This window comes from Pseudophryne corroboree, chromosome 5 (genome assembly GCF_028390025.1).
Source record: "Pseudophryne corroboree isolate aPseCor3 chromosome 5, aPseCor3.hap2, whole genome shotgun sequence".
Lineage (NCBI taxonomy): Eukaryota > Metazoa > Chordata > Amphibia > Anura > Myobatrachidae > Pseudophryne > Pseudophryne corroboree.
The window spans coordinates 785,039,626-785,067,363 of record NC_086448.1 but is presented as its reverse complement, the minus strand read 5'-3'; the positions used below and the strand labels follow the sequence as shown (position 1 = coordinate 785,067,363).

The following is a 27,738-nucleotide window of genomic DNA, read 5'->3' as shown; positions in this document are numbered from 1 at the left end:
GTGTACGCTCGTCCGGGCACAGTACCTAACTGGAGTCTGGAGGAGGGTCATAGGGGGAGGAGCCAGTACACACCACCTGACCTGTAAAAGCTTTACTTTTGTGCCCTGTCTCCTGCGGAGCCGCTATTCCCCATGGTCCTTTCAGGAACCCCAGCATCCACTACGGACTCCGAGAAATAGAATGATCGGTAAGTAAATTCTTATTTTCATCCACTAGGGGTCACTGGAGTACTCTTGGGATATGGACGGTTTCCGCAGGAACAAGGCACTGAATATTCAAATTTAGAACTCTCCTCCCCTCCATATCCCAGAGTACCCCAGTGTTTTTTCTGTGCTCCTCGTAGCAACAAGGCTGGTGTGGAGTTCTCCACACTACTTTTGAATATTTTTTTTTTTCTTCTCACTTTTACTTTTTGTACAAACAGCACATCCCTTCCCAGAGCACGCTGCCGCCCCGCTGTGTGGGGACAATGTTCACAGAAGCTGCGCCCGCCTCTCCTAACTGGCCGCCCCGGCAACCGCTCCGATCAGCGCCGCACTCCTCCGCCGCTCTCGCCCGCCGGCCACTGCTGCAGGACCGCTCTCCATTACAGCGCTCCCTGCACCCTATCGCGGGTACCCGCTCCCCGGTAACTCCCGCTCAGACAGCGGTACACGGGCCACGGGGGAGGGAGCAGAAGGGGGGGAAGGATACACATTAGCGGAGGGCTGCAAAAGGGTGACATTAATGAACTAGGCTGTTAAGCCTATATTAACGGGTTGGCTGCACTTGTTAAATATACCCCGCACTGTGAGGCATGGGGGCCATTTTAACCATGCTTCCTGTCTTCCTGTTGTGATTCCAGAACGTTCCAGTACTACATCTCTACTCCACCGGAGGCGCAGGGGTGCGAGTGGGAATTTGGGATCAGATTTCATATAGTACCGGCCACGTGTACTGCACTTGGCCAGATATATATGTATGTGTGTGTATATGTATGTATGTATGTGTGTGTATATGTATGTATGTGTGTGTATATGTATGTATGTGTGTATGTATATGTGTGTGTGTATATATATATATATATATATATATATATATATATATATATATATATATATATATATATATATATATATATACATACATATACATATATACACACACACCTTAGTACTATTTTACTGAGTCGTGCAAGTTGTCTGTCTTTGTATATTGTGTTGTCTGTCTGCATAATGAGTAAGGCACCAGCAAAACCAAAAAAGCAGTTCCCCTGCCATGTCTGTAAGAGTGTGTTACCGGATGGATCTACCACATGTACAGTATATTTTGTGGATTCAGCTACGAATACGATTTCTGCTCCGGTTTCAAAGCCGGTTTCATCCCCGGACCCTCCATGGGCTATGCTAGCAGATGTCATGGCTGGATTGCAATCAGAATTGGCCGCCGCTCGACAGGAGCGGGAAGCGGCAAGATCTGAGTCTAGGGTGAGACCGCTAGGACTACCGGAGGGGTCTCAGCCTTGCCAACAGTGTAAGTCCATTTTGGGTAGTAGGGATAAATTTAATTTGCCTTATGATTTACCAGTTTCTGCTATGTTGCATTCTGATGATTCTATGCCAGACCTCAGTGTGTAAGATGACTGTGAGGAGGGCGAAGTAGACCAGCAGTCCGATAGTGAAGATTTTGACAGCCCAGGCATTGATAATCTCATCAGAGCGGTGCATCAGTCTGTGAAGTTTACAGAAACTGAGGAGTCTCTGACAAATGATGTCGTCTTTGCTAAACGACAGAGGACTCCGATGTGTTTTCCTGTTTCGGAATCTCTTAATAAGATGTTACTGGAAACACGAAAGAATCCGGATAAACTGTTTTCTATACCTCGCAGATTTAAGTCTAGTTACCTGTTTCCAGAGTCTGTGACAGCTACATGGGGGAATCCGCCATTGGTGGATTCGTCTGTGTCTAAACTTACAAAGAAATTAACCATACCAAGTCCCAACGGCTACTACGCTTAAAGACCCTTCAGACCGTAAAATAGAAGCTATGCTAAAATCCATGTATATAGCAGCAGGAGTGTTGCTTAGACCTGGTTTGGTTGGCATTTGGGTAACTAAGGCGCTCATGGTATGGATAACAGAACTCAAGTCTGCCCTACATGATGATCACCTTATACTTCTCGCTGATCAAATCTGGGAAGCTGCTGATTATCTATGTACAGCTTCTACTGACGTCTGTAAGCTCACTTCTCGCCTTTCATCGTCGCTAGTTACAGCACGACGAGCACTCTGGCTGCGCTCTTGGCAAGCGGAGGCGGAGGTCAAACGAGGTATAGAGGCGTTACCTTACGGTGGCGAGAAATTGTTTGGTCCTGAATTGGACAAATGGATTGCTGAGGCCACGGGAGGTAAGTCTGTTTTCTTACCATTGCCTCCAACGGTACCTAGACGGAAATACTCGGGCCCGGCGTTCAAATCCTTTCGGCCTCAGCCCTTTCGAGGCCGTGGTAGAGGACCAGCCACGCCCGGTAGACTAGGTCAGGGGCGTGGTTTCCAACAAACCAACGCCAGTCGTCAAGACGCGAAGGTCACCGACAAGCCAGTGGCATGACGGACTCCCAGCCCATCTCGGATCTCCAAATGTGGGAGCACGCCTTCAGACGTTCCATTTGGCGTGGTTCCAGGCGTCCACAGATGGGTGGATCCGCAATTTAGTGTTAAAAGGCTACAAAATAGAGTTTGACTGTCTCCTGCCACTGCGGTTTTTCAAGACAGGACTGCCCGTGTCGGACGACAAAAGGGCGGTTCTGCAAATTGCCATTCAGTCTCTGCTGGAGTCAGCAGTTTTGATTCCGGTCCCTGTACACCAACAAGGGCAGGGTTGTTATTCCAGTCTGTAGGTACCAAAGCCGGATGGCTCGGTCAGGCCAATATTGAACTTGAAGGGCCTCAATCAGTACGTCACTTACTACAGATTCAAGATGGAATCTCTGCGGTCGGTAATTGCAGGTTTAGAGCCACAGGAATTCATGATTGCGCTGGATCTCAAAGATGCGTATTACACATTCCGATTTGGCCACCTCATCAGCGGTTCTTGCAGTTTGCGATACGGCAGAACCATTACCAGTTTCAGGCTCTACCGTTTGGCCTCTCGTCAGCGCCTCGGGTATTCACCAAAGTAATGTCTGTGATGATAGCTCATCTCAGATCCCTGGGAGTGATAATAGTTCCGTACTTGGACGATCTGCTCATCAAAGCTCCGTCTCAACAGATGCTCCTCCAACATGCGTTGCTAACTCGTACGATGTACTAGTTCAGCACAGTTGGATTGTCAACTTCAAGAAATCACATCTGATTCCGTCTCAACGACTGCAATTCCTAGGTATGATTCTCGATACGGTAAATCAAAGAATTTACCTACCAGAACAGAAAGTACAGATCATTCGTCATCTGGTTCAATTGGTGCTCAAGCCACGCACAGTCTCGGTACGTTTGTGCATTCGCCTCTTAGGCACAATGGTGGCGGCTTTCGAAGCGCTTCAGTTCGGAAGATTTCACTCACGTCGTTTTCCACTGGATGTGCTCGCACAGTGGTTGGGCTCGCATCTGCATATTCACCACAGGGTGAGGTTGTCGCCACGGGCCAGGGTATCTCTACTCTGGTGACTCAAAGTACACAATCTAACCGCTGGGAAACGGTTCGGCGCCTGGAATTGGATAATTCTAACGACGGACGCGAGTCTCAGAGGTTGGGGAGCTGTAATTCAAAATTGTCAGCTCCATGGTCTCTGGGCGGAACACGAAAGATTGCTGTCTATAAATATCCTGGAACTCCGGGCAATTTACAATGCGTTGTGACAAGCAGTGCACATACTTCGGTCTCAGCCTGTCCAGGTGCAGTCAGACAATGCGACGGCGGTCGCATACATCAACAAACAAGGAGTAACAAGAAGCCGCATGGCAATGCGGGAAGTAGCTCGGATCCTCAATTGGGCCGAGCATCACCAAGTGATATTGTCGGCTGTGTTCATTCCGTGAGTGGACAACTGGGAGGCGGATTATCTCAGCCGTCGGGATTTTCATCCAGGAGAATGGGCATTAAATCCAGAAGTGTTTCACATTTTGGTACAGAGGTGGGGTTGCCCTCAAGTGGACCTGATGGCATCTCGCCGCAATCACCAAACGCCCCAGTATGTGTCCAGAACACGAGATCTAAAGGCAGTGGTGGTGGATGCTCTCACAATCGCGTGGCCGTACAGCCTCGTGTACCTGTTTCCACCGTTTCCACAGTTTCCGCTGCTCCCTCTGTTGCTAAAACGGATCAAAAGAGAGTCCGCCACAGTCATACTAGTGGCGCCTCATTGGCCTCGGAGAGCTTGGTTCTCAGATCTCCGCGGCCTACTCGCAGACGATCCTTGGCCGCTCCCACTGCGTCCAGACCTGTTACAACAGGGTCCGTTCCTTTACCCCGATTTAACGCGGCTGCGTTTGACGGGGTGGCTGTTGAGACCGCCCTCTTAAGACGAGAGGGCATTCCAGAATCTGTTATACCAACCACGTTACGTGCTAGGAAGCCATTTACGGTGGCTCATTATTACAGAATTTGGCGTGCCTATATCGGTTGATGTGAAGATCAGAAGTTTCCGACATCATCTTTCAAGTTATCCCGTCTTTTGTTATTTCTACAGACGGGGTTAGATGGAGGTCTGCGTTTATCTACACCAGAGCTGGCCAAACCGGTCCTCGAGATCTACCAACAGTTCACATTTTCCAGACCACCTGGCTAGTGCACAGGTGTAGTCATTACTAATTTAAGATGTGCTGCATTCATTCCTAACTGACAGGTCTCCAGGAGGCCTGGAAAACATGAACTGTTGGTAGATCTCGAGGACCGGTTTGGCCAGCTCTGATCTACACTTAAGGTGCAGGTATCTGCTTTGTCAATTTACTTTTAAAGACGATTGGCTCTATTGCCGTCTGTACACACTTTTCTGCAAGGTGTCCTCAGAGTACAGCCTCCATTCATTCCACCTACAGCGCCATGGGACTTGAATCTGGTTTTAGATTTCTTACAGTCTTCATATTTTGAACCCTTACAACAAGTTGATATTAATACCCCTTTCACATCGCACAAATAACCCGGTACCGACACGGCATATTGCCGCGTCGAACCGGGTCAGTGTGCGATGTGAAAGCACACTGGGCGATTTAGCGGGTCGCCTGACCCGGTAAATCAACCCGGTAAAAAAGAAGGGTTTTACCCGGGTTGATTACCGGGTCAGGTGCGGTGTGAATGGGAGCCGTGTCGATGCGACACGGTTCCCATTCACAAGATAGGGAGAGGCGGCGCTGGAGATGAGCTCATCTCCCGACGCCGCCTCCACCCCCGCCCCTGCTGCTGCTGCGGCCTCCGTTGTCATGGCAACCGACCCGGTATATTGCCGGGTCGGGAAGCCTGCAACGGAGCGCAAATGCCGGATCCCACCCGGTAAGTACACGTTTGTCTTACCGGGTAGGACCCGGCATTTGCGGTGTGAATGCAGCATAAGTTTCCCACTTGGAAAACAATTTTTCTACTAGCCTTAGCTTCGGCAAGGCGTGTTTCAGATTTGGGTGCCTTGTCATGCAAGCCACCGTATTTAGTGTTTCATGATGACAGAGCGGAACTTCGGACGAATCCCGCTTTCCTACCAAAGGTAGTGTCATCTTTTCAAATCAATCAACCAATAGTAGTTCCTGTGTTGACAGGAAATTCTGGAACCTTGGATGTGGTACGCGCTTTACGCGTTTATGTATCCCGAACGCCTACAGTTCGTAAGACGGATACGATGTTTGTTCTCTATGATGCTGGTTTACAAAGGAAAATCCCGCACCTGGAGTTTGATAATACATTTTAATATTGGGAATTATATATTTTGGTTCATAATGAGCATAACACATACATATGTAAATATCGGTGCTACCCACTGATCCAAAAGTATATATAGAAAAGAAAATTTGTGGCAGGGATCAGTTTCTTGGGGTGCACTCCATCCCATTTACAAAATAATTTAACAATTTCATAGATTCATTACTGAGTACATATTCTCAAACAGAGACAACCAATATCCACGTGGAACATTCCTAACTAACGTTCCACCTATGATATTATTATGGCCTACTTATTGGCCATACTAAAGCGAAATATCTATGTACAAGAAATACTTGCACCTATATCCGAATAGTATTCCACATATTATATGTGTGTTAGTGTATATTGATCTCACGGATTAACCATGAGAGTCGGAGGAATGAGTATAAGATGTAACGTTTCAATCACAGCCTTAATGCTATGATGTGTCTATTGACTTTCTTATACTACTAACAATTATTTCTCCTTCATCCACTAGGGGCCACTGGAGTGTAGTTACAATGGGGAGATAGTAGGTGGTATTGGTAGCTGGCACTTTAAAAATTCTCACACTGTGGCTAGCTCCTCCCCTACTATCTCCCCTCCAAGCCAGTCTTAGTTAAGTGCCCGAGGTAGCTGGTTCACTTGGGTTTAGCTGAAGAATTTTCTTCTTTTTTCTTTATTATTTTATTTTTCTTACACACACTCACAGACTGGCAGCTCTGCCACTGCCAGTCTGCACCGTGGGAGCTGCCGGCGGGGTCCCATCGCAGCTGCGTGCGGCTAGGGATGGGCCCCGGCTGAGGGAGACACTGAGCTCTCCTGAGTTGGCGGACACCGCTGCGTGCGGCGCGTGTCGCGGCCACTCCATCCAGCAGAAGATTCCGGCAGCATGGCAGCGGTGAGTATCAAAAATGGTCGGACACCGCTGCGTGCGGCTTGTGTCGGGACCACCCCACCACAGAAGATTCCGGCTGGACGCCGCTGCGTGCGGCGTGTGTCGGGGCCGATCCACCAAGAACACAGTGGTGAGTGAAGTATACTTTATTTGTGGTGGCTATGTATGTTTTTAGAGCAATGCACTGTTTATTGTTGTACAACCCACTCCAGAAGGGCTCTCTGGGGCTGTAATGTACTTTATTGTATCCTTACCTGTCCTCCTCATGGAGAAACAGACAGGATGATTGGGGGAGGCTGAGTATGTGTTTATACAACCCTGACTGAAAAACGGGTGTGTGTCATTCTGATAACCCTCTGCTCCCCCAGCTCCCCGCACCCCCCGCACAGATCCCCACTCAGCGCGACTCACAGAGCCGGCACAGGGATCCCGCTCGAGCGCAAAGCAATGTTTAAATTTGGCGCCTTGTACGGAGGGGGCGGAGCTAAGTCCCGCTCTGTAGAGCGAGCTCAGCGCTCCCTGCTCCCAGGCGGCGACTCGCGCTCTGTTCAGCGCAACACTCCCCGGCGGCGGCTAGCAGATACAGGGCTCTACTAGCGCTGTATAGCGGGCTCAGCGCTCAGCGCTCCCCGGCGGTGACTCGCAGGCCCAGCGGAGGGTACAGCTCGCTTCCCGCTTAGTTTTGCAATAAGGCGCCATAGCCGGGGGGCGGAGCTAACTCCTGCTCTGTACAGCGGGCTCAGCATTCTCCGCTCCCCGGCCACTGTTATAGTGTAATAGGCATTTATGTGAGTTTAATGCACATGGTGCTGAGGAGAATGTGATATAGTCAGAGTGGCTCAGCACTAATCCAGTTATCCACTATATAGATTTTATCGCATAGCCCAGAGGAGTTTCACTCTGGCGGCCATTTCCTCCCTGCACAGACCTGGCTTCATATTTGCAGTGTCTCCTATAGCCCAGTGGGCTAATCTTGCATACTCAGAGACAAATACAAATAAAGTCCCAGGTATATTAACAGTTAACCCGCTTTACTCAGCGGGCTCCCAGGTCTCCCCGTCGCTAGGCAACAGCTCTGGGATTTGTAACTTTTCGATACTTCAGGCTGCTGAAATATAGATACATTCCTCCTGCAGTAGAGTCCTCTATACCCAGCATTTCCCTACTTGCAAATCAGGGAACCTGCTCTATTACAGTAGCTGGGACTCAGCTCAATAATAATTAAAAGGATCTACTGTGCAGTATTTATTTACCTACGGTGTGTGTGTATATATACATATATAGTTATGTTTGTGCATGTATATATATATAGATATATATATTTAAGTGCGTGTAGGTATGTATATAGATAAATCCATAAAATACCAGATATAGGGGATAAAAGCCTACGGCCACACCACCCTGAACACGCCCGATCTCGTCTGATCTCGGAAACTAAGCAGGGTCAGGCCTGGTTAGTACTTGGATGGGAGACCGCCTGGGAATACCAGGTGCTGTAGGCTACTTCCGCAATGTTTTCTAATAACAACATCTTGCACATAACATTTTCCCCCATCTTTCTCACAGGCTGGTCACCATTTTGAAAAGCCAGCGGAACCTCAGAGAAACATCTGGTGCACCTTAATTAGCGGTACACTAAATACAGGGCGGGGTGTTGCCTTCCTTTTATTATTCCTTGTTGTCACTAGTTACTAATGCTATTTTGTAATTGTGGAATGCGTGTAAGGCATCAGACAAATAGCGCTGCGGCTCAGTACGCTAGTAGCGGGTATCTGAACAGGGGTTTGAATCCAAACAAAACTTTAAGGAGAACTCCTATAGCCTAGGGCTAAGACTCCTGTCCCACAGCGCAGCGTTGCTGGTTCAGGTCTCCGCTGCTCCAGAAAGTTTATTTTAATCGTATCGGTCACTACACATTATAGTGCAGACCTTACGTAGGGCTCTGTTTATTTAACCCACCTTTTCTCCTTTCGTTTGTCTCTCCTGGGATAGTCGAAGAATTCCCTCTTAGGTGTGAAGTATGCGGCGGAGCCATCTGCTCCGCCCTCCACGCACCTGCACACCCCTGTTTGATCAATGATGCAGGTAATGTCACTATTAACCAGACAATAGCTCATCAGGTAAGCCCTTGGACTTTGGTTTCCAAGGTCACAGGATCAAATCACAGCGGGACCAAACACACCTTTCCAAAAAGAAACTTTGCTAACATTCCATGCATTACTGATGTCTGTTTTCTGTGGATCTGAACCAGTGTCTCAGAATATACAGGTACATAATACAGCAGTTCATCTGATACTGCAGGTAAAGGAGGAGGACACGTCAAGTCCATCAGGGTTCCACGCCATTGACGAAAATGACAGCGACTGGTTCAGTTTCGGATGAGCTGGGCAGGCTCCGGTAGGCGGCCGACAGACACCCGAATACACAATATCAGGTATCAAACAAGGTTTGTTTTCCTATCTTTTCCCCGCAGATGGCAGGAGATGGTATCAGAACCTCTCTAGGGTATACACCTCGGTGTATCGCCGGTCCATCAAGCCGCCGTTTTCCTGAGGCAACCTTGCTCAGGGATCCATCGACATATGCGGCAGCATGGTTCTACCGTATCCGGAGCAGGTAGGTTGGGGAACAATTGTCCTCTAGGTTACAGGATGCTTCGCATCAGAATCAATTGATACTTTGATACAGGTCAGAATCACGATTCTGCTTTATGTTCCTTGGAGGTCTCCATGTCTACAGACTCGGACCCTGCATCTTCGCTTGGGCTGTCTTAACCCGACGACCTCTGGGGCTGCGACAGTGACAAGTAAACATGAAATCCTACGGGGCAGATGGTTCTGGGGAAGGAACTTTCTGCAGGATTTCTTGAACCAATGGAGGTAGGTCCACTTTGATTTCTCCTACTACTGCCCCAGCTCCAAAAGACAAACCTTTACTGGTCTTCCCTTTAGATTTTTTCGTGCCCTTTCAGGTTTTTGACTCCACACGGGTGATATCTTCGTCGCCAGGGGTTCTCAGGGTAAAAAGGCTGAAGCAGAGGTTCAACATCCTCAGTCCAGTCTGATTTTATGTCATCCTATACACCCATTACACCTGCAGGGTCCCAGGGTAGGCGCAGGTCGATGGGAGAAGGCTTGGGCGGTTACAACCGTCTCAGGAGTCCCTCGGCATGGGTCGGCTGATTTACGATGACAAGAGTCATACTGCAGGCTGCGCTCCATAGGTTTCTAACCGCAAAGGGTGTTGATCCCTGTTTTTCACATATCATTTGAATTAGGACAGTTCTCAGGCCTTTGTTTTCTTTTCACGTTCCGAAGCCAAGTGGTTCGGACAGGCCTATTCTGGCCTTACAATCCTTTTAGTCTGTGATTGCTAGTTTAAACAAGAAAGGGAGTTTTACGTGTCCCTTGTCTTCAGAGATGCCTGTTTACTGATTTCCGTTGGACAGGCTTTTCTCAGATTCCCCCTTAACAGGATTCTCATTTTCACTGTAAGTCCTTTACTCTTCTCTCTTCCGCTCCCACAGAGTTTAGGAAGATAACAGAATAACTCTTTTTCAAGGGCAGTGGGTGACGTTGGTTCCCTAATGGGACAATTTACTGCTACTATCCCACTCTGTACATTAGGTGGCTTCTGAATATCCGGAGGATCCACGAGCTTCTGATTCGACACAGATCCAATTTATGCTCCGCATAGACGTTTCTCAACACGGTCCGTCAGAGGTTTTTTCATTCCTCGGCACCAGAGACTCTATTTCTTCAGTCAAGTTGCGACGTAATGAGTGGTCGCCTCCATTCCTCTCGGAACGGGGGACAACAATCTTGTTTCCAGATCAAGCCACCAGGTCAGACTCCTGGGTGAGGGAACATGCCCCGGAGTTTTGTCAGCTGGTCCGCTGTGGGCGGAGATTTCGGATCGACCTCAGGGCGTTCTGACTGACTCTTTAACCCTTTATTATTCTCGGACGGCAGTAGCCGTGGAGGCCCTCAGGGCTCCGGGGAGTTTTCTGGTTATTCTATCCTGCCCCCTTTTCTATTTCTACTTCATGTTCAGTAACACAGGAGGGGATTATGCGTGCTAGTCCTCTCGGTGGCGCTGGTTGGGCCACGCATGACTTGAAGATACAGATACGCCTGTTGTCAGTAGAGGAGCCTTGGCTCCTACCTCGACTGGACTGTCTACTTCAACAGGCTCCTTTTTTCTCCTTGTTCAATTTTACACTGGTTTCGGTTACCCGTGTGACTGTTCACGAGACCTCAGAAGGGAGGAGTTCCCTAGTTCGGTTAGGCCTACTGGGCTCCGATTTCAGAAGTCTATTACCTCTTCTCGCTTTTGCCACTTTGGGAAAACTTTATGGAACATAATGAAGATAAAAGGGGTTTTTCCCCCTTCTTCCAGTTACCATTCATCTTTGGTTTCTCTGGGAGGTTTTTTGCTCCGCTGCGCTTCAAACCACACTGACCGGAATTTTAGGTCTCTGCCTTTTTTCGCTTTTCTTCCAAATGAGATTAGCCTAGCGGCCGTAAGTTCGGCCTCTTGTTCAGGGAGTACTCTATTGGCAACTCCCCGGGCTCGGCTTCGGCCTCAGCGGTCGTTTCTTCCAGAGGGGAGGTCCATTTTTCATATAAATCTGACACTAGTGGTTTTCAATCCTCTCTGAATGTTGTCAGGGCTCGTCAACTCTCTCTACAGAGGTCTCAGGCTATTCGATGAAGTGTTTTTTCTTCCTTGCTCTGGACGATGCTCCCGTACTAAATAGCCGGGGCCCCAGCATATGCTGGACAGTTGGATACATCTGATCATCAGACAGTCTTCTTGGCGGTTACTAGGGAACCTCCGTTTTCCATTTCAGCGCGCTTTACGCGCATTGTAAGACCTTCGTGGGCAGCCGCCCGCGGGGTCTCCATGAATATTTTGTCGGGCGGCTACTTGGTCAAACCGACATTCGTTTTGTCAAATTCTACAAGTTTGACACTTTTACGGCCTCTGCTTCACTGTTTGGCCGAGCAGTTTTTACAGGACTCTCAGCGCTTTCCCACCCGTTTTTTGGGAGCTCTGGGACGTCCCCATTGTAACTACACTCCAGTGGCCCCTAGTGGATGAAGGAGAAATCAGGATTTTGGTACTTACCGATAAATCCCTTTCTCCGATTCCACAGGGGCCACTGGACGCCCGCCCAGCGCTGTTTCTCCTGATTTTTGTTTGATTAACGATTGCAGATCACCATATGACTGCTTGTTGGTTTCAGGCTAGCCTGGTTTTTTGTCAGGTTCTGTTCCAGGTTTAGTTTGTGTTCGCCTGGTTTACAGGGCGTCGTTAACCTCCTCTACCTTACGGTTTGTTTATTACAGCTCTCCTCGGGCACAGTTTAACGTAGACTGGCTTGGAGGGGAGATAGTAGGGGAGGAGCTAGCCACAGTGTGAGAATTTTTAAAGTGCCAGCTACCAATACCACCTACTATCTCCCCATTGTAACTACACTCCAGTGGCCCCTGTGGAATCGGAGAAAGGGATTTATCGGTAAGTACCAAAATCCTGATTTTCAATATAGTATTTGCCTGGTGTGTAGGAGATAGCAACAAATGTTTAATAACAGCCTTGGTGTTTATAATGTATCAATTCAGTCTTGTCTGCAGACAAGATCAATATACACTAACACACATATAATATGTGGAATACTATTCGTATATAGGTGTAAGTATTTTTTGTACATAGATATCTATAGCAAGGACAACAATATATTATTACCTATAGTGAATACACATATAAACGGTTGGGGCTATAAACATTTGTACTCATCATAAGAGTATATTGAATATATAAGAAATAATAAGCGGCACATGATTTGGTTTTAAGCATATTTTATTTCCACATAAGACAGAAATCTGTCTAATAAAGTTTCTTTTTTCTTCACGTTTTTCTATTTCTATATGGTTTTAAATATTTCTCTTTAGTATGGCCAATAAGTAGGCCATAATAATATCATAGGTGGAACGTTAGTTAGGAATGTTCCACGTGGATATTGGTTGTCTCTGTTTGAGAATATGTACTCAGTAATGAATCTATGAAATTGTTAAATTATTTTGTAAATGGGATGGAGTGCACCCCAAGAAACTGACCCCTGCCACAAATTTTCTTTTCTCTATGATGCTGCCAAGATGGGTTGGCCAGCTTCTAAGCAGACCTTATCCAGATGGATTAAACGGACCATACGTCAGGCTTACCTTCATGCTAGGTTACAGCCGCCTACATCCGTAACAGCTCATTCCACACGTTCGGTGGGAACTTCGTGGGCAGCTGGTCGTGGGGCTTCTACGACGCAGCTTTGCCGTGCGGCTACATGGTCATCAGTGCACACGTTTGTGCGCTTTTACAAGTTTGATACGTTTGCGGCATCAGCATCTAGCTTTGGCCGCTTAGTGTTACAAGTGCCAAACTGTTCTCCCGCCCACGGGGGAAGCTTTGGTACATCCCAAGAGTACTCCAGTGACCCCTAGTGGATGAAAAAGAAAATAGGATTTTGGTACTTACCAGGTAAATCCTTTTCTTTGAATCCATAGGGGGCACTGGACGCCCACCCAGAGCAGTTTTACCTGGTTTGTGGTAAGTTCAGGGGATCTTATGGTAACAGATTCTCACCGACTGGTTCAAGTTTCAAGTTCTATCGGTTATAGTGCCAACTGTTTAGTTGTCAGTCGCGTTATGTGTCAACTTTATTGTTGTCCGTTCTGTTATGTAATTCTCCATTGTCAACCTTTCTATCGCTCCTGTTCGGCTCAGTAAAAAACACTGAGGTACTCTGGGATATGGAGGGGAGGAGAGTTTTAAATTTGAATATTCAGTGCCTTGTTCCTGCGGAAACCGTCCATATCCCAAGAGTACTCCAGTGCCCCCTATGGATTCAAAGAAAAGGATTTACCTGGTAAGTACCAAAATCCTATTTTTACTATCAATACAGGACCCAGATTGTTACCTTACTATGTATCAGGATACAGGATCAGATCAACGTGTACAGTTCTCTGCACACGTCCAGGCCTTGATTTTATTGAAAACTAAAGTACGTGCAACTTTTATATTTTCAGGTGAGCTGCCAACTGAAGAGAACAGGCCGTTGAAGAGGACGAGAAGTGCAGAGAAAGCTACTGCCCACACTGAAAACGGTGATGTTGAAGTTCGCCGCAGCGGCCGGATCAGGAGAAGCCGATATAGCACCACAAATCAGTCTGTCCTGTTTGACAAGTTGATCACAAAGTGTGTAAAAATTATTTACTTGGAAGTGTCTTGACTAGTGATTCTGCAATGGATGCATAACATTTTAATTGTACTAGGCACAGTTTTGGTCAAGATTATAAGCAGGCGGAGTAACGTGTTTGATGTTGAATCCTGATTAGGAAGACCCCATAATCTGGCCAGTGCCCATTTGCCAGATGTTTGAATGTTTATTATCTTTTGTTATTGAAATCTGACCTGTAACACTATACGTTCGGCCATAGCATGATGCTGAGAGAGAGTCATTTTTGGTTATCGGTGTAAATACTTGAGTAGTGCACAACTGTGTCAACGTAGCAGGTCATGCCAGATTGTTGAAGTTTTCCTATAGTTGTGTGAATGCTATAAAAGTGTTTTTTATGTTGCGGAGCAGTGTTACACATGCTTTGTAATCACTGGCGTAGTAGTATTTCCACAACAAAAATCTGTCTCGTTTCAGCACTGCTGAAGCTGTACTGCAAAAAATGGATGACATGAAGAAGATGCGCCGTCGCCGACTGCGAGAGCTTGATGACATCACAGTTTTCAATGACACTGAAGAAGTAAATCTTTATTTTTTTTTTTAATCATCCTGATCGTCTGTATGACGAACGATACATCGACCGGCGTGTACCCCGTATAACAGTCCAGGCTTTAAGGATATTCATGCTTGAGCACAGGTGATTTAATTTGCATTTTAGACAGTTTGATTATATCATCTGTGCTCAACCATGAATAGCCTTAAAACCTGGACTGTTAGTGTACCTAGAGTTTAGGAAACACTGTCATAACTAGTAGTTCCTCACTACATTTACCATATGGTTAACCCTTGTAATGTTGGTATGAACTAAAAGTAACCATTTCTTTAAATTGGTAACTTCATTGGAATAGGTCTTACGTGATATAACTGCTATGGGTATTATCCTTCTACTAGTATATAGAAGTCATACTTTGTATGGGAAGTTAGATGATGGGTTGTTTTTTTTTCTGAGCATTCTCTGTACAGTACGTGAGCTTTGTTTGCATGCCTATACAAATCGTCAGTAAGACCATATCAACATGTATACCTATACCTCTTCAGTGATCGCGCTGAGCCAAAAGAAAGTGGGTCCCAGGGACCCCTCACTTTTAAAATCTGGGGTCCTACCGGTCTTTTTCTGGAATGAAGGTTCGTATTAATCTTGTTTGGACACTACAAAAGTGTTGCAAGGTGGGGGGATGGTGTGACAATGCTGCTGGGCTGTGTAGCATGCAGGACACCCTGCACCAGAGGTGTAACTAGACATTTTGGTGCCCTTAGGCAGAAAGTGAATTGGTGTTCCACCTCCCAGACAGCAAAGGATAGGCAGTGCGTGCCGCAAAATGTTAGGGGCGTGGCTTCAAGGGGACGGGGCGTGACCACATAATAGTGCCAATTCACATTACACCACACAGTAGTGCAGCTTATACACATTGCACCAGGTAGAACCTCCTATCAACACTGCGCCAGGTAGAGCACTTTATACATATTGCGCCAGATGGAGCACGTTATACACTTTGCTCCAGGTACAGTGCGTTATACACTTTGCTCCCGGTACAGTGCGTTATACACTTTGCTCCCGGTACAGCGCGTTATACACTTTGCTCCCGGTACAGCGCGTTATACACTTTGCTCCCGGTACAGCGCGTTATACACTTTGCTCCCGGTACAGCGCGTTATACACTTTGCTCCCGGTACAGCGCGTTATACACTTTGCTCCCGGTACAGCGCGTTATACACTTTGCTCCCGGTACAGCGCGTTATACACTTTGCTCCCGGTACAGCGCGTTATACTCTTTGCTCCCGGTACAGCGCGTTATACTCTTTGCTCCCGGTACAGCGCGTTATACTCTTTGCTCCCGGTACAGCGCGTTATACTCTTTGCTCCCGGTACAGCGCGTTATACTCTTTGCTCCCGGTACAGCGCGTTATACACTTTGCTCCCGGTACAGCGCGTTATACACTTTGCTCCCGGTACAGCGCGTTATACACTTTGCTCCCGGTACAGCGCGTTATACACTTTGCTCCCGGTACAGCGCGTTATACACTTTGCTCCAGGGGGGTCCGTACTAAATGCTGCCGGCTGGAATCCCGGCGGTCGAAATACCGACGCCGGAATCTCGACCACACAATCCCGACAGGGGTGGCGAGCGGAACGCAGCCCCTTGCGGGCTCGCCACGCTGTGGGCTCGGTGCCTCGCTACGCTCGGCACACTATTATATTCTCCCTCTATGGGTGTCGTGGACACCCACGGAGGGTGAATATGTTGGGCCTTGTGGCGGTCGGATTCCGGCGTCGGGATTTCGACCGCCGGGATTCCGGCCGCCGGCATCTTGACCGCATCCCGCTCCAGGTACAGCGCGTTATACACTTTGCTCCAGGTACAGCGCGTTATACACTTTGCTCCAGGTACAGCGCGTTATACACTTTGCTCCAGGTACAGCGCGTTATACACTTTGCTCCAGGTACAGCGCATTATACACTTTGCTCCAGGTACAGCGCGTTATACACTTTGCTCCAGGTACAGCGCGTTATACACTTTGCTCCAGGTACAGCGCGTTATACACTTTGCTCCAGGTACAGCGCGTTATACACTTTGCTCCAGGTACAGTGCGTTATACACATTGTAGCCACCATCTCTGACCCCCAGTTGTCCCCAGACAGTGATCGTGGTCGTCAGTGGAGGGGGTGTCTACAGTGATTGCGGGTGTCAGTGGGGGAGGGTGGTGTCCACAATGATTGCGCGGGAAGGGGGTGTCCATAGTCATCACATGTGTCAGTGGAGGGGGTGATTGCGGGTGTCAGCGAGGGAAGGGGGTGCCCAGTCATCACGGGTGTCAGTGGGGGTGCCGAGGGGAGGAGTGATGACTGACATGTAGTGCAGCAGCTCTGGTCCTCTTCCTGCTCTGGTGATGAGCCCAGTGTGACAGATGTAGGAGCCAGCTCTAAACCCCCACCCAGCACATATCTAGCAACCAGCTCTCGCCTCTTCTCCCCCCCCCCCCCCCACACAACACACAAACAGTCACCGGCGCTCACTCCCTCCTTCCCCGCAGCACATACATAGGCACCAGCTCTCATCTCCTGCCGGAAGAGCACATGTATTCTCCGGCAATCCCCGCTGCCCCCCCCTCTGCCGCATGGAGCAGTTACAGACTCGAGCGGCACTCACCGTTGCATAGGAGGAGGGCGCTTGTGACACTGCTGGGTGAGTGGGGCCAGTCTCTGCCAGTGCTGCAGCACAGATACATGCCAGCATATGTGCTGGCAGCAGAGCCTAGGATCAGCGGGAGGAGGATTCAAAGCCGCAGCATGCCGGACTGGCGGCCAATGAGAGGGAGACACCGCAGGCTATGATTTGCTGGAGACTACAGGAGGTGACTGGCTGGGGAAGCAGCCAGTCACCTCCTGTGTGCCGCTGATTGGCTAGGGCGCTGACACAGATCTTGAATGAGCGCGTCCTGTGGGACTCGCTCATCTTCTAAAAGTGGGTCCCTGGTGACCGTTTCAGGGTAAAATACGCGCTATAGCGCGTTTTTGCGATCACTGCCTCTCGTTCTGTGGGATATTGGTCACCCCAGAAGTTGTTACCCAAAATGTCTGGACTAATCCTGCTGTATGCTTACAATGCTCCATAGGTCTTAGTCATTCTTTCTTAATTTCCGTGTGCTTTGTCTATTGCTGTAGTACTCAAATCTTTTGTACGAAGTGCTTTTTATTGTAAGTAAAGCACCTTGATTAGGGAGAAAGATTTATTATCCTGTTCTCTTCACAATATGAAATTCTTACTAGCTAGTGGCACTCGTTTGGTGTACTGTTCCTTAAAGTTCCCTGTGGTGAGTTTGGGAACAGGCAGCTATTCACACTACTTTTTTTTTTTTTTTTTTTTTTTTTTTCTTTTCTTTTATTGCTAAGGACAATCTTGATATGTATTCCCGTGTGAAGCGAAAACGTGAAGTTCCACAACTTGATGAAGAAACCACAGACAACCAAGAGGAAAGTGGAGGTGAGCCATGAGCCAGTCATTATTTCAGTTGCTTAATCTGTGTTTTGGGCCTCCACCCCCATCGTGTGACACTGTATGTGCATTATGTTAATAAGAATGCTGGATATCATTGATACTTCGCTTTCTCTCGGGAAGTGTTGACTTAAGAACCGATCAGCTGAGGTCTGTTGCTGTGCGTCTGAATGGCTTTCTTTCTTTTTTTTTATTTTATTTTTAATATATATTCCACAATGCCTCCACATGCATGTCCTCAATGTGCTCCCTTTAGAGAAAATAATATGAAAAATAGCATCTCTCTCTTGGCCATATTTATCCTATTTAAACTTCTAAATACTCTTCATTGGGAGCGGTGACCCAGATTTACAGTATGGAACTGTAGAATCTGTCATGTTAAACTTCTGGGAATGTGGTTTCATATTGGTCTTGTGTGTATCATGCCAACGCCATAACTTTGTTAAATACAATTAATACTTTGTGATTTGCTAGAGTCCTCTGAGGAAGAAGATCATGAAGAAGAGGATGAAGACGAAGATGAGGATGAAGACGGCGAAGAAGACAATCAAAAACGTTACGAACTGAGACAGAGAAAAACTGTTGTGCCGTATCAAGTCCCATTACAAGGTACAGGAAGAGTACACGGGTAGTCTGTAGCTGTCAGTTGTCTTCTGCAGGTGTAATGTGATGAACAAACATGCAGACTGCAGCATCCTTTGTGTGATGTTGGCTGGATTCTTTTGTTTTCTTTTCTACTTCCTATTTGAAACAATGGTGTATGGTGAATAGAGTGAAGAGATTGACAGAGTGCGTTAACTCATGTTCGCCCTATTCATCTATACCTTGATTGGCTGCCTTACAAGTCCTTTATTTTGAAATTGTCTAATGGAGCCAGCCGCGCTCTCTAAGCCTGCATAGAAGTAGTGATCGTGCTGAGCACTAATTGGGTCCTACTCTACTATTTCTTGGGACCCATATTATACGTTGCCTTGATCTCACATAGTCAACAGGTGCAGTGCTGGGGGAGGACCCGGGACCCTGGATTGTATCTGTATGAGCGCATATCGATCGCTCGCAGTTCCAAAATGTTGATCTACAACAATGACTGAAAGTGATGAGTCTGAAACACTGCACCTCAACCTGTGAGGCTGGCGTCCGTGGTGACCATCCTCCAAGACCAAATTGCAAACGGAGCTCCCCTGGTTAGATTGTGGCTATGAAGCCACCAGTGGAGCGATTGTCAACACAGACCTGCCAATCGGAACAACTGTAAGTTGATGTGTGGACCCATCCGCAACCAACAGCAAAGAATCTGAGCCTGAAGGGGTTGGGCATGAAATCTTGCGTATGGAACTGCCTCAAAGGTTGCAACCATCTTGCCTAACACCTGCAAGCTTCTGATAACTGAAACCTTCGGCAGTTGTAACAGTGTAAGAATTCTGGACTGTAAATCCTGGATCTTGTCCTGAGGAAGAAACTCTCTGATTCCTGGTGTCAAATAAGAGTCCCAGAAATATCATCTTCTGGGAAGGAAGTAGTGACTATTTTGGAAAATTTATTATCCATCCGAATGACTGAAGGGTGTTTATCGTGAGTTTCAAGTGCTGGTGAAGAATAGACTCCGATGGAGCCTTGATTAGGAGATCGTCCAAGTAAGGCGTAATGTTGACTCCGTGGCATCTTAGAACTGCCACGATATGTCCCATGATCTTTGTTAACACCCGAGGGGCCGTGGAGAGCCTGAATGGAAGAGCTTGAAACTGAAAATACCAAGGGCCGACTGCAAATCTTAAGACATTGGTGACCTGTCCAAATGGGAACATGTAGGTATGCATCCTTAATGTCTATGGAAGCCAAATATTCCTCCGGTTCCATGGCCGTGATGATTGAACGTATGGATTCCATCTTGAATCTCTCTGGACAGAGATACGGATTTAGGCATTTGAGATTTAAAATGGGACGGAACGACCGTCCGGGTTTGTTTACGAGAGACTCAAGTAAAAACCCTGACCTTTCTGCTGGTCGGGAACTGGAAGAATTACACTATTGTGTAGAAGGGTGGCCGTTGCTTGACGTTTGGAGGGCTCACTCGGGAGAGGGGTGACGAAGGAACGATGTGGGACTGGTTCCTCGAGATCCAAAATATATCCTCTGGATATGACCCCCGTCACCCACCGATCGGGTTTCAACAGGAGCTATACGTCCTTGAAATGTAGTAACCGAGCCCAGACCACCATTGATCCCTCCGAAGACCCTGAGGCTTCATGCAGCAGGTTTTTTGGCAGGCTTAACGGCCGGTTTACGAGCTACCTGTGTTCCTCTGCCCCTGAATGCTCCTCTTCGTGGAAATCTTGAAAAAACCAGAAAGGACTAAAACTTCGTCTGCCTAGAGTACGAAAGGACCGAAACTTCATTGATTTTGGATTTTGAGGAGCAACCGGAAGAAAAGGACTTTTACCACCAGTAGTATCCGAAAATCGTTTTTTTTTTTTTTTTTTTTTTGTTTGTTTTTTTTTTGTGTTTTTTTTTTGTTTTTTGTTTTTTTGTTCCGATACGATAAACTCCCCTTCAAAGGGTACAGCTGTTAGGATCTGTTTTGAATCTGAGTCAGCATTCCAGACCCGAAGCCAAAGAGACCGTCTTGCTGTGACGGCCATGGCAGAGACCCACAATTGTAACGCAGCAGAGTCCAACAATGCTTCTCCAACATATGACAGAGCCTCCTAAATTTATCCTGCCAATTGAATAGCTTCTGACGGATCGTCAGATTGCATTCCAGACACCAGTTGAGCGAGCCAATCATCAGCGGCCTTAAGAACCCAAGCATTAGCAAGAATTGTGCGCAAAGAAACACCTGATAGTGAACATAGATTTAAGGATTGCCTCAACTTTCATATCTGTAGCATCTTTCAAAGTCACACTGTACTGATGGAATAACCGTAGCTTTTGCCAAGTGTGTAATGGGAGCATCTACCTTTGGGGCTGCCTCCCAAAATTTTGTATCTTCCTCAGAAAAGGGATAAAGAAATCTCAACTTTTTAGGGGCTTGAAAACGAGAGTCCGGCTTAAGCCAGGGTTCCTTCAAGATATCTGCAAAGTGTGAATAAGAAGGATAAACGGCAACCTGTCTTTTGAAAAAAGCAGCAGAAGTCTCCGGCTCTTGGAGGTTAAGAGTCTGATGAATAGCCTCTATCAGCAGTCTGACAACTGAGCTGGTAGATAGCTCCTCTTCTTCCCAAGGTGAAGTATCCTCCCATTCTGGGTCTACTTCACCATCCTCCAAGGAAGGGGCCGGAGAATCGGACTCCTTCCCCGGAAAGGTTATGGCGGGTAATGGATGTGTCTGTTTTGTCGCAGCCGAACCGCCTGAAAAGTTTACAAATTTATTCAAGGACTGTGTTAAGTCCGAGAGATGTTTGGCCATATTTTTAGCCCACAGTGGTTCTTCAGAAGTCTTAGTGGGAGCCGTCCCTGACTGGGATTGACGTAACTCTGAAATGGCATCGACCATGTGTTTTGCCCACGGAGGCATGGACTGATCTACAGAACTTCCCTGTTGGTCCGCTACTGGTGTACCAGAGCATGTTGTATTGGCAGTACCCACGTCCGTGCTACCTTTTGACCGTTCGGAACCACATTGTGCACAGGCAAAATAACCAAAGCGGTCTTCCCTTTAGTAGATTTGTCCAGCTTAGTGGCCATATTCCTATCACAAATAGTTGAATAATAACAAATAAAAGGTCTCTCGGAACTTAAACTGTTCCCAAATGCCTTTTAGAACCTCAATAAATTTAGTTCTAGCAGTGAAGCCCCCTTCTTACAATGAGTGCCCCAAACTATAGGCGTTAGTATACATAACAATATAGGTCACAAATATACTTTGTTTTTGCTGATCCCCCCCGTCTGAACCGAGCAGAGTGAGAAGCTTAAATGTGTAATTTAAGCGTGTGTTTTCATGTGCTGCGCAGCTTCCCCTCCGGCTGAAGATGGCGCCCGGAGTTCAGAGACATCCACAGAGGCTGGACGGAAGCGCGTGCTGGTGTACCAAGGCGGGAAGTGTCTCTTTACCGTCAACGTAACTGCCGCGCCTCTCCGCTAACGGACCCCCGCTGTCGGACCGCTGCGCCAATACACCGAGTGTCCGGCAGCAGACTGGATCAATCACCCCCTCACACTCGCTCCCCACAGTAAAAGGAGCAGTAGAGTCTCCGTAGTCACTTCCGGGGATGGGGAGGAAGGGGGTGGGGGCGAGATTGACGGACACACGAGCGGAGAGCACACACACCCACACCTAGAACAGTCCAATGCTGTCAAAGATAGATTGTGACTGTTCTGTACCTTAATGGCGCCTCATCCAGTATCCACAGAGAATTAGAGAGCCAAAGTGATGAAATGTGGTGACCCTTCTAGAGGCAGCTGACAGTGGGAAATTAACTAACCCCAGTCCAATAGTACCTGTCACCTGTGTACAGGGACTAGGTACCCCAGAACCAAGAAAACAATTAAAAAAAAAAAAAAACGAACTAAAAACTATAGGTACAAAAAAAAAAATGTCTGTACTCCACAGGCACAAAACAATAACTGAGGTACTGGCTAGTCAGGCTGGAGATGGGAGGGGTTGGAGGGGGGAAGAGTTGTCTACTTTATTGTCTGTTTATATCAATTGTACTTCTGTTCGATGTACTGTTCTCTAATTTCTCGTGGACGCACCCAAGCGTGACTGGCCAGCCTCAAAGCGTTAATTGCTTGGTGGATTATGGTCACCATCTGCCTGGTGTATCTTCAAACACAGCGGTCCTTCCTTCCCTACAGGCTCATTTTGGTCTGTGCATCTTGGGCGGTTTGCCACGGTGTGTCGGTGGAAGTTACACAGAGCAGTTATCTGTTCATCTGTGCATACCTTCTACCAAGTTTCAGATTCCACACCTAGGATCGGATGTAATGAGGTCCGAGTTGGATGGAGGTGCAGGTTCCCAACCGAACTCGGATGTTTTTTTAAAGTGGCAATTGTTTACGTGGCATTGTTTTGCCTTGTACATTATTGCCACTTTAAAAAGAAGTCTGAGTTCGTCCGGGAACCCGCATCTCCGGCCAACTCGGACTTCATTACATCCAGCCCCTAGTCTGAATCTCCAAAAATGCTAGTTTTGGATGGGATCAGTATGCCGGCAGCGGTGCGAGCACAAAGAGTCCCCTTGCCGGCACAGTGACTCGCTGTGCTCGCCGTAGGTTCTAGTCCCACTCTATGGATGTTCTTTACACCCACGAGTGGGAATAGCCCCTGTTAGCTGGGATTCCGGCTGTCTGTTATTAACAGTCACTTCTGGCTTCACCCATCTTGGCCCGGGTGGGTAGCTTTCTACTCTGCACTGTAATATTTTTTCATTACAAAAACAATTTCCACCAGATTTTTTTTTTTAATTGGGACAAAATTAGCCATCCCTCAACTTTTTGATAAAATTTCAACCGATTTTCAGGTAACAAGCCAAAAGAAATTAAGGGGTTTAGACAGAAAATAGTTAATCCTGCCCAAACTACTGGATGCCTCGGGCTCCTTTGTCCTTCAGCGGTGTAACGTGTTAAAGCCGTATTTTCAAACATGCATTTACACAATGTGTGGGTTACCTGCTGCCTTCTGAAAGTGTTCGGAGTGTAATTGTTTTACATGGCTGTGTTTCTGACTGGTGGAACTTTTTGCACAGAACCCAGAAACCATAAGAAGCGAGGCATGTTCTACACCAGCTCACCATCTCCTACAAGGCGCCGAAGATACAGATTTGGATCTGCTGGGCCGAGGAGTCCTTACTGCAAAAGGCGTATTAACAGGTTAGGAAGGAACGGTTTAAGGTGTAACTGCTAGAATAATAGTTTTTATTAGTAATAGGAAAATGTCTTTTCAGATTGCCTATATAATATATGCAGAGGTTGACTAAAAACATAAACACTGAACTTTGGAGCCAATCCACTGAGACTTGTAATCTGGTGGACCTTTCCTGGAGTAGGGGTGCGCGCATGGAGACTAAAAAAAATAATAATAATTATGTTCAGTTTTTAAAATCACCATTCTGTCCTATTAGGAGAAGACATGCTATACATAGCAGTGACTCGACTTCCTCATCGTCTTCATCTGATGATGAACAACACTTTGAAAGGCGTGTGAATCGGAGCCGTAACAAGGCTATCAGCAGGTACGTTACATCTCCACAATTGGAGAGGACCGCTTAAGCCACCTTTTTGTTGCGTCGGCCACCTGACCATAGTAATATTTGTGAGGTATACTTGTTGGTCCAATGAGTTTGTGCTTTGCTCTTGTAATATTACCTGTGCTCTTCTGTGTGTGACTTTCTTAATTCTCCCTAATAAAAGGTGTCTCCCGATGAACTTGCATAGAGAAGACTTAAAGGGAATCCATAAGGATCGCATGAAAATTGGTGCTAGCCTGGCAGATGTGGATCCAATGCAGATAGATACAACTGTAAGTCTGAGAAACCTCTCCACCGGCTTATAAACTGGAATTTGTGCGGCGTAGTTCTTATATATCTAGACTTTGTTATGTGAAAATTGGTTGTTACCATATAGACTGGAAATGATGGTAGACTATATGACAATGTTTTGTAAAGCACCTTTTTCCTTATGGATAAGTTTACATGCCTGGACACTTTTAGCATGCTAACCCGTTGGTGGGTGGTGTTGGTAAAACTGTAGGCTTTGTTCCAAATTATGTGAACGTGTGGTCTTTTGTCATTTCCCAGGTTCGGTTCAGTAGTGTTGGAGGCCTCTCCAAACACATCGCTTCTCTAAAAGAGATGGTGGTTTTCCCTTTACTCTACCCAGAAGTCTTTGAGAGATTTAAAATTCAGCCTCCAAGGTTGGTTTGGCCATATTTCTTGTTCCAAAATGAGCGTAAGGTTTTTAAGTGTCAGTCTGCGGATGCAGCTCAATGTATCCACACCAGCTATGGTGATGAATTTTAAGGCACAAGATCTAAAATAAAAAATAAAAGATTCCACTAAATGTGTATACATACAGGGCATTCTCAATAAGATGGCTTGAGTATGTACAGAAAATAAAGGCAAAATTACTTTCCTGTTATCTGACCCCACCCAATGTGTGTCGGAATAGTGTGCACTCACTAACCACCCTGTGAGACTTTATTCTCCTTTTCTTATTCATCTAGTTGTGTTAAGACCGCACCATAAGGGTATAGAAACTCAATGGGGATTCAGCACTTTAAATATCAAAGTATGGGGCAGATGTATTAACCTGGAGAAGGCATAAGTAAGTGCTACACCAGTGATATGTGCAAGGTGATAAACACACCAGCCAATCAGCTCTAATATGCAAATTTACAGTTATGAGCTGATTGGCTGGTGCGTTTATCATCTTGCACATATCACTGATTTATCACTTCCTTATGCCTTCTCCAGGTTAATACATCTGCCCCATTTTGCTTTGGAGCGACACTCCACCAAAGTACCCAAGCTACCTGCTTCACATGCAGCACAACATATTTCACACATTACCTCCTTACCCACTGTGTCAGATATGCTTTTACTAGTGTTTAGCGCTACTTAATGTGTAAACTGTGAGGGGATGGGACCTTTTTGGTTCTATGACCTGTTTCCAGCTGGTGCCTGGGGTCCGGTGCACTCGCCCGAGCGTCCCAAGGCTAGTTGATGTGTAACAGGTGTCTGTAACGTCCCATGTCGTATAGCTTTATACGGCTCTGTGTTTGTTTTTATGACAGAGGCTGCTTGTTCTATGGCCCCCCTGGTACTGGTAAGACTTTGGTTGCCCGAGCTTTGGCTAACGAGTGCAGTGTTGGTGATAGGAGAGTTGCTTTCTTCATGAGGAAAGGAGCGGACTGCTTGAGTAAATGGGTTGGAGAGTCTGAGCGGCAGCTGCGGCTGCTCTTCGATCAGGTAATGACTTGCTCTACGGAAAATTCAAAGTTGTAGCTGTGACTTCTCTTTTTTTAACTTTAAACAAAAAAAGAATCAACTCTCTCTGATTAGGCTTATCAAATGCGTCCTTCAATTATCTTTTTTGATGAGATCGATGGCTTGGCTCCTGTGCGATCCAGCCGACAAGACCAAATCCACAGGTAATCTGCGATGTTCTTACCTTGTCCAGTGCTCAGTCTCTTAACTCCAGCGTTAATCGGAAAGAGGGTGTGACTTTATTTCAGTATTACCTCAGTATGCGTTTCTGTGCATCTGGTATAGCTGGCAGTGGGAGTGTTATACATGGGGCACTATAAACAGGGAGCCACCGTACTACAGAGATTTAGTTTGTTGAACCATTTACAAGCCACCTGGCATGAAAGCTTATGGGGTCCAAAGAAACATCTGCCTTTTAGTTTGGTCCTCAAACCTGAAGGTGTAGCATACGCAAGTCTTGGCAATTAATGGCTTGCTTAGCAATAAACCATTGGTGAAAGCTGGTAATAATAATAATTATTATTACCAGTTATTTATGTAGCGCACACATTCCGCAGCGCTTTACAGAGAATATTTGCCCATTCACATCAGTCCCTGCCCCAGTGGAGCTTACAATCTATATTCCCTACCACATGTACACACATTCATACTAGGGTTAATTTTGTTGGGAGCGAAATAACCTACCAGTATATTTTTGGATTGTGGGAGGAAACCGGAGTACCCGGAGAAAACCCACGCAAGTATAGGGAGAATATACAAACTCCACACAGTTGGGGCCATGGTGGGAATCGAACCCATGATCTCAGTGCTGTAAGGCAGTAATGGTAACCATTACACCATCCGTACTGCCCTAAAGTTATGTCTCATTAGACCATTTGTTTACTGGGGTTATTGCTTTGAATTTAATACTGCAATTCCCAACTCCCCAAATGCTACTTTTCTGTTTTCTCTAACGTCCTAGTGGATGCTGGGGACTCCGTCAGGACCATGGGGAATAGCGGCTCCGCAGGAGACAGGGCACAAAAGTAAAAGCTTTAGGATCAGGTGGTGTGCACTGGCTCCTCCCCCTATGACCCTCCTCCAAGCCTCAGTTAGATTTTTGTGCCCGGCCGAGAAGGGTGCAATCTAGGTGGCTCTCCTAAAGAGCTGCTTAGAGTAAAAGTTTTGTTAGGTTTTTTATTTTCAGTGAGTCCTGCTGGCAACAGGCTCACTGCATCGAGGGACTTAGGGGAGAGAAGTGAACTCACCTGCGTGCAGGATGGATTGGCTTCTTAGGCTACTGGACACCATTAGCTCCAGAGGGAGTCGGAACACAGGTCTCACCCTGGGGTTCGTCCTGGAGCCGCGCCGCCGACCTCCTTGCAGATGCCGAAAAATGAAGAGGTCCAGAAACCGGCGGCAGAAGACTTTTCAGTCTTCATAAGGTAGCGCACAGCACTGCAGCTGTGCGCCATTGTTGTCAGCACACTTCATAACAGCGGTCACTGAGGGTGCAGGGTGCTGGGGGGGGCGCCCTGGGCAGCAATGATAGTACCTTATTCTGGCTAAAAATACATCACATATAGCCCCTGGGGGCTATATGGATGTATTTAACCCCTGCCAGGTCTCAGAAAAACGGGAGAAGAAGCCCGCCGAAAAGGGGGCGGGGCCTATTCTCCTCAGCACACAGCGCCATTTTCCCTCACAGAAATGCTGGTGGGAAGGCTCCCAGGCTCTCCCCTGCACTGCACTACAGAAACAGGGTTAAAACAGAGAGGGGGGCA

At 47.0% G+C, this 27,738-nt stretch overlaps 1 protein-coding gene and 1 non-coding gene across 2 annotated transcripts in view; both read left to right on the top strand.

The window, feature by feature from the left end:
• Window positions 1-27,738, top strand: part of ATAD2 (ATPase family AAA domain containing 2) — a 113,184-nt gene that overhangs the window by 25,264 nt on the left and 60,182 nt on the right. Inside the window, exons 4-13 of the mRNA XM_063924386.1 lie at window positions 13,850-14,018; window positions 14,476-14,578; window positions 17,951-18,041; window positions 18,528-18,662; window positions 23,738-23,861; window positions 24,113-24,223; window positions 24,402-24,510; window positions 24,788-24,903; window positions 25,783-25,957; window positions 26,051-26,139. Coding sequence (XP_063780456.1) covers window positions 13,850-14,018; window positions 14,476-14,578; window positions 17,951-18,041; window positions 18,528-18,662; window positions 23,738-23,861; window positions 24,113-24,223; window positions 24,402-24,510; window positions 24,788-24,903; window positions 25,783-25,957; window positions 26,051-26,139 — 1,222 coding nt within the window. The remainder of the gene's footprint in view (window positions 1-13,849; window positions 14,019-14,475; window positions 14,579-17,950; window positions 18,042-18,527; window positions 18,663-23,737; window positions 23,862-24,112; window positions 24,224-24,401; window positions 24,511-24,787; window positions 24,904-25,782; window positions 25,958-26,050; window positions 26,140-27,738) is intronic.
• On the top strand, window positions 8,151-8,269 carry LOC134929749 (5S ribosomal RNA). The gene has a single exon (XR_010178630.1). It is a non-coding gene; the product is annotated as a 5S ribosomal RNA (ribosomal RNA).